This window comes from Phragmites australis, chromosome 8 (genome assembly GCF_958298935.1).
Source record: "Phragmites australis chromosome 8, lpPhrAust1.1, whole genome shotgun sequence".
Classification (NCBI taxonomy): Eukaryota; Viridiplantae; Streptophyta; class Magnoliopsida; order Poales; family Poaceae; genus Phragmites; species Phragmites australis.
In genome coordinates, this window is record NC_084928.1 from 7748526 (window position 1) to 7761302 (window position 12777).

Consider the following 12777-nt stretch of genomic DNA (forward strand, 5'->3'; position numbering starts at 1 on the left):
CTCTGCTAGAGACCAAACTAGCGGAACAGATCTACAATGCATCGACATCGTCGTTAAGTGGGTAGGTCATGGCTTAGCCTATATGTCCTAAGCGGTATTAATTTATCACAACATGAACAGGCTACGATATGTGTATAATAAACAAATAGATCATTTTAAGAAGAGAAAAATGTAACCCCCAAAAGTCACTTAGATTTTGACTTTCCTCCCAAAAGTTATTTTGTTAAAAAAAACCCCCAAAGATTTGGTTTTGTTGCAAAAAAACCTCGAATTTTTTTTAAAAAAAATCACAAAAAAATAGAGACAATTTTAAGAACTTCTGTGAATGTTTTTTCAAAAATAATATACTTTGCATCATATTTCATGGGGAGTAAGTTTGAAAAAAAAAAGAAAAACGTGCAGCTCATTTGTTAATTCTAGTTAAATGCATAGTTAATTATTTACTAATCCAAAAATTATGAAACTAATTTTTTTAGTCTTCTTACATGATCCTCTATCTTCTAAAAATATATTAAATCTTGAAATAGTTATTGTAACGTACAGGATTGAGTAAATGTGTTGCAGATAGATTAATTCATAACTAATCCATAACACCCCCAAAATTAGTGAAACCACTTTTATTAGTTTACTTAAACAATGATTTGTGTAGGAAAAATAATGGTAGACATGACAAAGTTAAAATAACATGAGTTAATAAATGAGCTACACGTTTTTTCTTTTTTTTCCAAACTTCCTCTCCATGAAATATGATGCAAAGGATATTATTTTTGAAAAAAAAAATCACAAAAGGTCTTAGAATTGTCTCTAGTTTTTTTTAGAAATTTTTTGTGATTGTTTTTATTTTTTTTAAAATTTTGGAGGGTTTTTTGCAACAAAACAACTTTTGGGGAAAGTCAAAATTCAAGTGACTTTTGGGGGGAGGATTTGCATTTTTCCCTTTTAAGAAATAGATATATTTGCTAGAACATGACTTGTATGTAATTGATGCCCACAAAGAAGGGATTGAGCCTCTGCGTCGACTCTGCCGAGTCGATTCTACAGTTTGGCTGCCACCCGTACATGAATGTCCTGAGGAAGAGAAAGAATACTAGTCGGAGGCCTTGCTGCCGCTGCCATGGTGCTAAACAGAGATTGGCAAGACCCTATCGGCCATACATGCACTGAATGCATGCAAGCACAAGCACAAGAAGGTGCGCACCATGCCAAAACGCATCGATCACGGAGCCATGCTGACATGCTCCCGGGCTCCCGGCCACATGCCGCACTATTCCTGCACACACCCATCTTGCTGGCTTGCATGCCATGCAATGGCTGAAGCCCTGCCGCCCAGTCGCACCAGTCCCTACCGCTGTCATGCAAACTGCAAAGTACCGAGCCCCCTTCCGTCCCACCTTGCCTAGCTGTGCATGCCACCGAATCAGCCATAGGCCCTACAGTAGTGATTCTACTGTTTATGGAGCTACTGTAGCAGACAATCTGGTATGTCTGTTCCAAACCTAACGGTTTAAAAGGGCTAATGTTATGGCACTGTTCATCCTCTGATATTGCTTCAGCAAAGTCAGAAGATACGAATCCCTACTGCACACCAGGTCCCTGCTGCCATCACAGAACGCAGCAGATGCATCCCTATTGTTGTGCCCCGCTATGGCCATGTGCTGCGCTAGCAGGGAATCGACCGGTCGAAAGCCCCTGTTGACGTGATGTGCCGTCGTCCTCGCTACGCGTCCTGCTGCCATGCAGTGTTGCCGTCCTTGCTGCGTGTGCGCCCCTGCAGCGGCCCTACAAGCCGCCAAGGGATGGTGCCCCTGCGCATGACAATAGCCTAAAGGCCACCTCGACCAGCTGTCGTGCTATGCCCTGTTGCTGCGGGCGTCGTGCCACCCGCAAGCGGTCGGGCCACCACCCGCCACGCGCCTTATTGGCAACCACGCCCGCACGCGAGCGTCGACTTCGCCTCTCAGTCGACAAAGGCAGGCAGGATTAGAAGCCCTAGCCGAGGGCACGAGATGATGATGGATCGGGGCGATCCAAATCATCCCAACTAGGAGCTTTAGGCTGGGCTGGCCGACCAGAATAAGAAAAGGGAGAAGAAAGATAGGCCAGCTAGAAAGAATATGAAAGGATCGAAATAGAAAAGAAAAAGGGCATGCAGAAATTTCGCAAATTTAGACCATGTGGTTTCAGAAAATTATGCAAATCCTAGAATTTTGCGTATAAACTCTCGGACTTTATGGAGAATCCTGAAAATATTTTTCCTGCATGAAAGTATCTCTAGAATTTGACTGTTTTGCAATTATGCAGTATTTATTTCTATGTTATTGTTATTATTTAAATTGCAAGTTATGTGTTTAAATTCAGTAATATTCATATAATAGCATATAAAATATTAGAAAATTTGCAGCAATTCTATTTAGCAACACGATGCAATTTTACTAGTAGTAATACTTACGTCATTTAAATTTGTAAATCGCTGGCATCACAAACAAGAAGTTCGCTGAGCTGAGTGCAAATGACTGTAACTATCTCACTTGGGCACCGGATGTCTGGATTGTACTTGGAGCAGATAGGCTCCGCGCTGCCATTGGTTAGGAATAAGTAGTGCAATGGTTTCTACAGAGAATGAGAATAATCAGGCACTTCATTTTCTTCGCCACCATCTCTTTCCTACTTTGAAGGATGAATACATGGCAAAATCCAGTGTTAAGACACTATGGGACGTACTGCATGAGCGTCTTAAGTACACCATCAAGCCTCTTGCAGAGCAAAAATGAGTTGGACTCTGTTTTCTGTGACTACAAGTATGTTAGAGACTACAACTCCCCACTACACCGCATTTGCACACTCCTATGTCTCTGTGAGAAAGAGATCACAGAAGAGAAGAAATTTGAGAAGACTCTCTCCACATTCCACTCGAATGCGGTAGAATCCACACGTAATCACCTTCAATCGAATTACAAAAAGTATTATAAACTGATTGACGTGTTGCGACTCCATGAAGTTCATGACGAAGTCGTAAACAAGAACTTTTTATCCTAACCACAAGTGAAGAGAAGTAGCCTAGAAATCAATCACAACTCTTTCAAAGTGCGCAAGAACCACAATAAGAAACAGGGGAAGAGAGGAAAGAAAGGAGTGGCAGACAAAGTCAAGCCTGGTGATGATAATGGCAAGACAAAGAAAGAAGTCAAGCCATATGGTGAGCAGAACCAGGCATGCTATAAGTGCGGTGTTTGGGGTCATTGGTCCTGAATCTGCAAAGCACCAAAGCATATTGTGGAAGCATATCGGAAAAGAAAAAAGGAGCAATTAAAAGCACACCTCACCATTGCAGTAGTTGAAAGGGAAGCGTCTCACATGGAAGTTGATGACGCTCCCACACTGGCAGTGAAAGACCTCCCAATGAAGAATGCGGAGGCCTCTACTTTGCCCTCCCCCACTGCTATAGAAGATGCTATGAAGAATGAAGCGGAAAAGAAAGCCATTGAATATGAAGTGGCCAGATATTTCGCAGACTCTATCTAGAATTAGAGTAATTAGCCATTTACTTAGTTGCTAAATTTAGAAGGATTGAATGAATAAATGTAAGCTCTAGAAGAGCAAACCTAGCTTCAAACAATTTTTTTCGATAGTTAATGAGGCGTTTAGTCTTGTTGATATTTCCTTGCATATGAATGATTGAATTCTTTTGTTTATAGAATATGTGTGGTGCCACATGAAGGAACTGTGTATTATGGATAGTGGAACCACAAACACTATCGTAAGAGAAAAGATGTATTTTTAATCTATTGAAATAGCTCTAAAAAATGATGATTGTTACTGGTAGTGATAAATTCATAGTAGGTTCTGAAAGAGCCACAAACATACTACCTATGGGAACTACTTTGCACATTGAAGAAGTATCGTTGTACATTAAATCTATAAGAAATCTCTTAAGTTTTAAATCTATATAGAAACTGGTGAAGAAGATGGTAGGGAGTACCTACACATCACTAAGCGTGATAGCAAAGTGAGAATACTAGAAAAACTTCTCTATATGAGAATGATGGGGAACATAATTACTAACTCATAAGGTTCCCTATTTTGAAGATTGGGTTTCGTATTGCAGAATTATTATCCCTATAACATGATAGATTATGTCACCATAGTCTTAGAATGACGGGGAACATAATTACTAACTCACAAGGTCATGTCATAAATGTGAAGAATTTCTTAAATCATGAAGATTTTGTATGTTCTGCATGTGCTATCGAAAAATTAATTATAAGACCATCTACCTTGAAGGTACAAGATGAAATCTCTGCATTCCTAGACCGAACCCAGGAAGATATTTGTGGTCCTATTCAGCCGCTTTCTGACCTGTTTTGGTACTTTATGTTATTAATAGACGTATCATCGAAGTGGTCGTATGTATGTCTATTATCTACCCGTAACCACGCCTTTGCAAAGTTGATCTCGCAGATCATACAAATCAAGAATAATTTTTCAAATCATCAAATGAAATCCATTAGAATCGACAATGCTGGTGAGTTTACTTCTAAAACATTCGATGATTATTGCACTTGTATAAGAATTAAAGTTGAACATTATGTACCGTATGTCCACACCTAGAATGGAATAGAAGCACTGATAAAAAGAATAAAGTTTATTGCTAGACCTTTGTTGCAGCACTGTAATTTGCCTACTATATTGGGGATATGCAGTCTTACATGCAAAAGTTCTCATTAATTATAGATCATCTTTCTATAACATTTATTCACCTATGCAACTAGTGCAATGGGTAATTATAAAGATTTCCCATTTACACAAATTTGGATGTTTGATTTATGTGTCAATACTGTCGCCACAATGAACCGCTATTGGACCTTTGCAAAAAGTTGGAATATATGCCGGATATGAGATTGCATCCATAATCCGATATTTAGAACCAACAACTGAAAATCTACATACGGTTCGCTTTACTGACTATATTTTTTATGAAAATATTTTTTTCATCATTAGGGGGGGGAAGTATACCCTTAGATGAAAAATGTCGGGAAGTTATATGGAAGACTGAAGAAATTGCGGCATATGATCCTCGCACTATTGAAGCAAATGGTGAAGTACAGAAAATTATCGATTTGTAGAAATTAGCAAGATCATTTTTGTGGTTTGAAAAGCATGACTAAGTCGCATGTGCCTACACGCAATGCACCGGAGAGGGAGAAAGTACCAAAAGAAGGTACCTCTCATCTTGTCCAAGGAGCTCAAAAAAATAATAAAAGGACAAGAAATTCGGTTTCTCAAGTCCCAAATAGCCAAAGATGTCTGCCAAAGGTGGGAAATAAGAGCTTACCATAGCTGATCACAAAAGTACCCTAAAGGAAAAAGAAGAGGAGCCAGTTGAGACCTGACGATGGTATGGAACCTCATGAAGTAGGCATACAAGATTTGAATCTTCTCACGCAGGAAGAAACCAGCGAAAATGCGCGCGCTAAAATCGACGCTCATAAACTAAAGGACCTTACTCCAACAGTAAGAAATTATGAAGAGCAAGATGAAGAAGCACTTGAAAGTGCAACTCATGATAAAATAACAATAAACTATGTAAATTCAGGGGAATCTTAAATAGAGCAACCACAATATTTGACACATAGTTCACAAATAAAATTGTCACAGTTATAGATCGTGACCCTGAGCCTACATTGTCACGCCCCGACATAGGGTCCAGCAGTAACAGTTGCCACATGTTTATACGGACTTTGATAAACATGTAAGGCTGAAATGGAAATTCAAACTTCATTATATCAATAACTCCTCTGAAACTACTCTATTTATTACATCTGATATTGCGGAAGCTAAAATAATCAAGTGGAAAATATATCAACTACTAGATGGATTTATTTTTCCCTCCCGTTGGCTACGTCTATGGCTCGTCTTCATGCCCCGACATTGGTTCGGTGGCATGACCATTACTGCTTTCAGCTGCAAAAAAAATTAGATTAAAGCAAGGGTGAGTACGATAAATCACACTCAGCCAACAGACACACAAAATAGTAGATTACTTCACAAGGGTTATTTATTTTTCTTTGGTAAAACTCTGGTGTTACACATGACCGCAAGCTTCCCAACCCGGGAGTCACAGGGGTGAAATTTCACACTTTTTAATCTCTTAAGAGAGGTACTCCAACATCAGCAGTCCCTACTAGAACCTAAGTCCCAGCAGAGCTAAGCCCTTAATCCCACGAGCAATGACAACCTTGACTTACTAGTATCGGTCGCTCCTACGGATCCATCACCGATTACTCTGTTCTGTACAAGAGTCATTCTCTGTGGAGAACTCAGACAGTCCCACACCTGAACTGTGATCGGTACACAATATGTTTGCTATCGTAACACCAGCATTTTACAACATAAAATCAAAATAAACTACACAATATACATATTGTAAAAAGGTACGCATGTATATATTAATGTAAGAACACGAAGAGAGAGCATAAGCTACTAGGGTGGTCCGCTTGCCTGCTCTGCACCGCAGTTGGCCAACACTGAGCTACCTCTTACTCTCACAATCCTTGCTTTCTACCCAGAACAAGTTGTTTGATTTTCAGTGTGGCGTGTCCTCTCAAGCATGGCCACCACTGCTATTTATAGGAAGCAAGGACCTGTCCAGTTAGCTCGTGCTTATCCAGTTGCCTTTTGAGAAAATGAAAGGATGGCCTTTCGGTACATATAGGTGATCCTAGGAGCTAGTAGGTTTGTAGGTCTTGAGGTCAGTCTGCTGGCTCTCTTTAAGCCAAGCAATAGCTAGAAAGCTTTATTTAATTGGTTTAGGAGAAGCCAAATTTTTGTGCATGTGTGACCAGGTGCAATGCAACGCCATATGCTCATGATGGCTAGTGTACTTCCCAGTTCAGTTAATCTTTATCCTAGTGTCTTTTTCCTTTGTCTCTAAGGTACGAGAAACACCTGATGAGTTTGTCTTCTTCCCAGCTTCAGTTTTTTTTTTGGGCATTACATACATCGCTCACTGAATGTAGAATGAGGTCAGATTGGAAAGACTGGCCGAAAACAAAAACCGTTGAACTATTATACCTGAACAAAAGAGAGGTTTTTAGACCAGTATGCCGCACACATTTTCATATTAAACCAGTTGGATACAAGTAGGTTTTTGTTCATAAGAGGAATGAAAGGAATAAAATTGTGAGGTACAAAGCACGACTAGTGGTACAAGGTTCCACTCAACGACCAGATGTTGACTATGAAGAAACCTATTTTCCGGTGATGGGTGGCATTACCTTTAGATATTTAATCTCAATGGCAATCAACCTGGAGTTAAAAATGAAATTGATGGATATTGTGATCGCATATCTTTATAGGAGCTTGAATTAGGATATTTACATGAAGGTACCTGAAGTAATACCATTGCCGAATTAGGATGGAGGAAATAGACACCTTTATAGCATACAATTGAAGAAGTCACTATATGGGTTGAAATAGTCAGGTAGAATGTGGTACCATCATTTGAGTGAATTTCTTGGAAAACGAGGCTACACGAATTGCACAGATTGTCCCTATGTATTCATAAGAATGTCTCAGAATAGATTCTAAATAATATCTATATACGTAGATGATCTGAATATCATCGGTATAGAAGAAGAAATAGAGGAAGCAAGTTCATACTTGAAGTCTAAATTTGAAATAAAAGATTTGGGTAAAATCAAGTTTTGCTTGGGCCTACAGCTAGAGCATGTGGCAGATGAAATCTTTGTACATTAGTCAAACTACACGCAGAAGGTATTAGAGCGGTTTGGTTTTGAAAAATCATTTTCCGCTAAAACCTCTATGGTCGGAAGATCATTGCAAGTAGGTCAAGATCACTATAGACCTAAAGAAGAGGGGGAGAAAGTCTTGGGACCAGAATTCCTATACTTAAGTGCAATGAGTACGCTGATGTATTTGGCTAATTGCACTAGGTCAGACATAGCGTTACAATAAACCTACTTATATGATACAGTGCAGAGCCCACTAAAAGACATTGGAAGGGCTTGAAGGATATTCCATACCACTTGCAAGGTAGCAAAGATCTAAGTCTGTTCTATAGAATGAATTAGGACCTAAGTTTGGTTGGATAAGTAGATGATGGGTACCTGTTGGATCCATATACAGCGAAATCACAGACAGGTTATGTTTTGTATGTGATGAAACTGTAATTTCCTAGAAATCATCAGAGCAAAGTTTTGTATCTACTTCAACGAACCACTCAGAAATAATAGCTCTATATAAAGCCTCACAGGAATACGCGTGGATTAAAAGAGTGATTAATAATATCAATCAGTTATGTGGTTTGAACACTACTAACACCCTCAACCATTATCCATAAAGATAATATTGCATGTGTTGCATAAGTGCAATCAAGATACGTGAAAAGTAACTTAACGAAGCATATAAACCCCAAGTTCTTTTATGCTCATGAATTGCATAAACTGAATGAAATACAGGTAATACATACCAAGTCATGTGAAAATCTTGCAGATTTATTCACTAAGTCTCTCATGCATCTACTTTTGAAAGATGTATTCGTGGCATTGGGATGACGAAGCTTAGAGAGTTGCACATTTTAAAAGGAGAATTTTCACATAATACCGTTATGAAGAATTAAATCTTAGTCGAGAAGATTAAATACCCAAAACTAATCATGAAGATTATATCAAGCATGTTGAATGAATTTTACTCTTTTTCGCTTAGATGAGTTTTTTGAAGTTTCTCATGTTAAGGTTTTTAATGAGGCAATTCGTGTGACCATGTCGCGATCTATGTACTCTTTCTCTCAATTTTTTTCACTATGTTTTTGGAGAGTTTTGATGAGACATATGCATTTCGCGAGAAGTGCCTAAGGGAGAGTATTAGGAAATTTAGAGTTTTACAACAGAGTTTGGACCATCTCAATCTCTAAAGATTTAATTTTCTTGTAATATGTCTCCATCTCTTAGGGTTTTTTTGACACTATATATATAGAGCAATATCCCTCATTATAAATACAGATAAATAAAGAATAGATAGTCTTTCCCTTACTCGTGTATTTTTTTTGTAATTGTTGTCTCGAAGGATCATTGGACTACACCCAATAATAATGGTTTCTCAACAATGGATAGTGATCTACTCTGATGTTCTTCACTATGAAACACATGCAAGGTAGGTGCTAGTTGTCCATCCACATTTAGCAGAGAGGCAATGTCAATCAAGATGTGATTGATAGTTTATATGGATTTTGCTCTCATGAATTATATATATAGACTGAACTAAATCGTATTTGTTGAAAAGAAAAATATTTGATTAGTTGTATCTATCTGAATAGACTCAGTTGAGTTTCTGTTTTGTTGACTGAATATGAGACTATATGAGTGAATGTAAGAGTTGAGACTATGATTGGTGTTCGTATGAAAATATTTTTGTAACACTAATAAGTAGTCTTATCTGCATTAGTAGATACAAAAGCCTTATATTCGTCGAGCCAGATTACAAACATATATTTATATTCGTTAAACTAAACTGAAATAGTACGTGTGGATAGTCAAACACCCATCTGTCAAAGATTATCAGCATCTGTCTTGACTAGAGAAGCACGTGCTCAGATTGCTGTTGTCATAGATTGGACACTTCAAATTTCTCTACAGGGTCTATTGATCTAAGGTTCTCTGATGTTTCCATGAGATGTGATTCTTTGATATGCTATCCGGAGGCTGCAGGGTCCCTCTCGCTGTACTTGCTGATTGGGTTACAAGCATTGGCATCTGACGAGCCTTCATCGGTGAGTTAAGAGCACGACTGGTATCAGGATGTGTTTGGTACTCGGATAAATAGCTCAGAAGTATAGGCTTGCTCGATGAATATATGATATGTATCTACTTATATAACGGACTCACTTGTTAATATTATAAAATCATTTTTATGCGAATAACCGATCATAATCTCGACTCTTGCATATATACGATCTCAGATACAATCAATTAAATAAAAACTCAACCTAACCTATTTACACAAATACAACTAAATAAATATTTTTTAACAAATATGACCTACCCCACATGCCCCGTAGACCAGATCAGGCACTACTGCTGCACCGTGGACATAGGCATTGATTTAGAAGCTGTGCAGTTGTGCAACTACCGTTTCAGCATGAAGTACTACTAACTCATTTTGTTATTCGTGACATGTTTCTGATTGAAGAGCATATACAACGAGTTTCATTCGAATTAGTTCATTTCCGACAGCAATCGGGAACGGGGCCTGAGATGGTTATGGAGTCATGAAATCATTGACCTGTTCATATCCTTCAGTTCACAACTGATTAATTTCTTGCACAACCTCACTACCTCCCCAATGACGCAAACAGTGAAAGGACAGACACAAGAATCACTCAACACTTCGTGATTTCTAATCCTCTTTAAATATTTTCTCTATAACACTATTACAACAACTCTTAATCTTTTATTTTTTTATCTCTAACAATACTTATTTCTTATCTTTCATTAATCTCCTCTCCTCCCAAACTCATAAGCATACTCAGTGAAATTTGAGACACTCATGTGCTACAGTGTAGCCGGACGTTGGCAAATGGTGTCAACACAGTGTTTTGCGGCCTGAAACTCGGCTCCGCTGGAGTTGGTCTCGGCTTACCCAGCTGCCAGAGAGAGCGCTTACCCAACTGCAGCTCCTATACAAAGTACAACGACTTCGCTCCAATTTTTTCAACAACGGAGAAAAAGTGAATCTTGAACGTTTCTACACCGACCAACAAAATCAAACTCTCTCTTTTAATCCTCTTCATTCAAAGGAGTAGCTACAAAGAGAAAGACGAGACAAAAAGAAACTAACCATCCTTATCTGAATGGAATCATGGTTTTAGCAGCAAATAGCATACGCGTCAGCTGGCTTATCTCACCACTTATTTTGCACTGACATTTTTATACAATACACATGCCCTATATGCACTGCACATGTCTCGAGACAAAATTAAATGGCGTGGATAAAGCACCTCACCCCCACTGCGTCATTTTAGCAGTGCATTTTCGTTTCAGCGGTGCCTTGCCAGTTGCTTCGTCTAGCATCGCAAAGCGATGGACCGAGAAGCAATAACGCATCTCGATCTCGATCTCAATCTCAATCAATCTCAATCCCAATCCCCTCGCCACGCGTTGATTTCTGAGTCTCTACGAAATGATCCGCGAACACGTAAGTGCGTTGCCGTTTGAACGCGTGGAGCAAGTGGACGACAGCACATGCGCGGCGCGGATCCCACTTTCCGCGCTCAAACTTGCCGGGCGATCGCCTTCTCCTCATCCTCCGTCTCGCTGTCGCCCGCCGCGGCGCCAACTCTCGCACCTGAGACGGCGGCGCCGCCGCTGCCGACGCCAAGGCAGTCGAAGCGCACGCTCCCTTTGGCTGAGATCACGGAGCCGTCCGCCGCGACGGCCGTCTTTTCACGCTTGGTTCTCGCGGCCGCCGCGCGCGGCGCCGACCCGTCGACGGCCTCCGCGTCCAGCGCCCTCCTCGACGCAGCCGCCCAGAACGGGACCCTCGAGGAGAAAGTCCGCGCGATGAACGACGGCCACCGGTCCGACCGCCCCAGCCGCGCGCTCCTGGCGCCGCCGCCGCCGCGGCCTTCCCGTGGCCCCGTGCGGCGCAGGCTCCCCTCGCCCGCTGCGGCGACCATCCCCCTGCGCACGTGCTCCGGCAGCCGCAGCGTGAACCGCTCGAGGTCGCCGTCCAGCCGCGTGGCGAGGGAGTGGCCCGTCGAGTGCGACCGCGGGAGCGGCCGCCCCGACCTGGACCGCACCGCGCGGCGCTGGCTCCCAATCCGCTCCAGCTCCATCGCCTCCCTCCTTCTCTCCTCCTCCTCATCGGCGCCCTCGCGGCTCACGTCGATGGCCACCTGATCTTGCTGCTGCTCCGCATCCCCCTCGGCGCCGGAGCTGTTCGTTTCAGCCGCGGCGAGCTCCTCGGGGTCAAGGTTGCACCGGCAGACGGGGCAGGTCACGTGGCCGGCGAGCCACTCCCCGATGCAGTCCGGGTGGAAGGCGTGGGTGCACCTGGGCAGGAACCGGAGCTCCTCGTCGTCCTCGAACTCGCTGAGGCAAACCGCGCACTCGAGCGCGGCGTCCTTGCCGCCGACCCGGAGCTCCCTTGCCTCGGCGTACCTCATAGTGGGGAACGACGCAACCGCGGCGGGGTCGAGCCCGCGCTGCTGCTGGTTCCGATGCTCCTGCCGCGACAGCGCGAGCAGCGCGGCGGCCGGGATGGCGGGGCCTGTGGAGGAGCCGCCCCTGCCGCACCGGCGCATGTACACGGAGAAGAAGCCGATGAAGGAGAAGGCAACGATGAGCGCCACGAGGAGCACGACCATGGGCGCGCTGAAGCCGGGAGGCTGGGTCGGCACGCCCCCGCCCCCGCCGTTAACCTTGTCCCGCGACGCGTCCGGCTGCGCAGCAGCGGCCGGGAGGAGGAGGTGCAGCAGCAGCGGGAGCGCGGCGAGCAGCGAGGGCCGCGCATGATCGCTAGGCGTCGGCATCTGGTGGTGGTTGGTGGGTGGGCTGCGTTTCTTGGACGAAATCGCGCGCGGGCGCAGAGGCGTATATAAATGGGTGGAGAGCGAGGGGAGGAGACGGTGACGTTGTTGCGTCTGGTGGGCGGCGGGCAGGGTCAGACTTGTTCGGCCGTTCGGCTACCGGCATTTCGGTGTCCGCGGCAGGTCGCACACCCGTGCCGGTGCATGGGTTGGACATTGGACTCGGGGTAGTG

The 12777-nt window shown here is 42.8% G+C and overlaps 1 protein-coding gene across 1 annotated transcript; it reads right to left on the reverse strand.

Annotated features, from left to right (window-relative positions):
- Nucleotides 1–10841: 10841 nt before the first annotated feature.
- LOC133926503 (RING-H2 finger protein ATL32-like) lies at nucleotides 10842–12777 on the reverse strand. The gene has a single exon (XM_062372476.1). It carries the CDS (start codon nucleotides 12545–12547, stop codon nucleotides 11288–11290), a length of 1260 nt encoding a protein of 419 aa, XP_062228460.1. The 5' UTR covers nucleotides 12548–12777; the 3' UTR covers nucleotides 10842–11287.

Coding starts and splice junctions, on each gene's coding strand:
- LOC133926503 (XM_062372476.1), bottom strand. CDS start 12,547: ATGCCGACGCCTAGCGATCATGCGCGGCCCTCGCTGCTCGCCGCGCTC.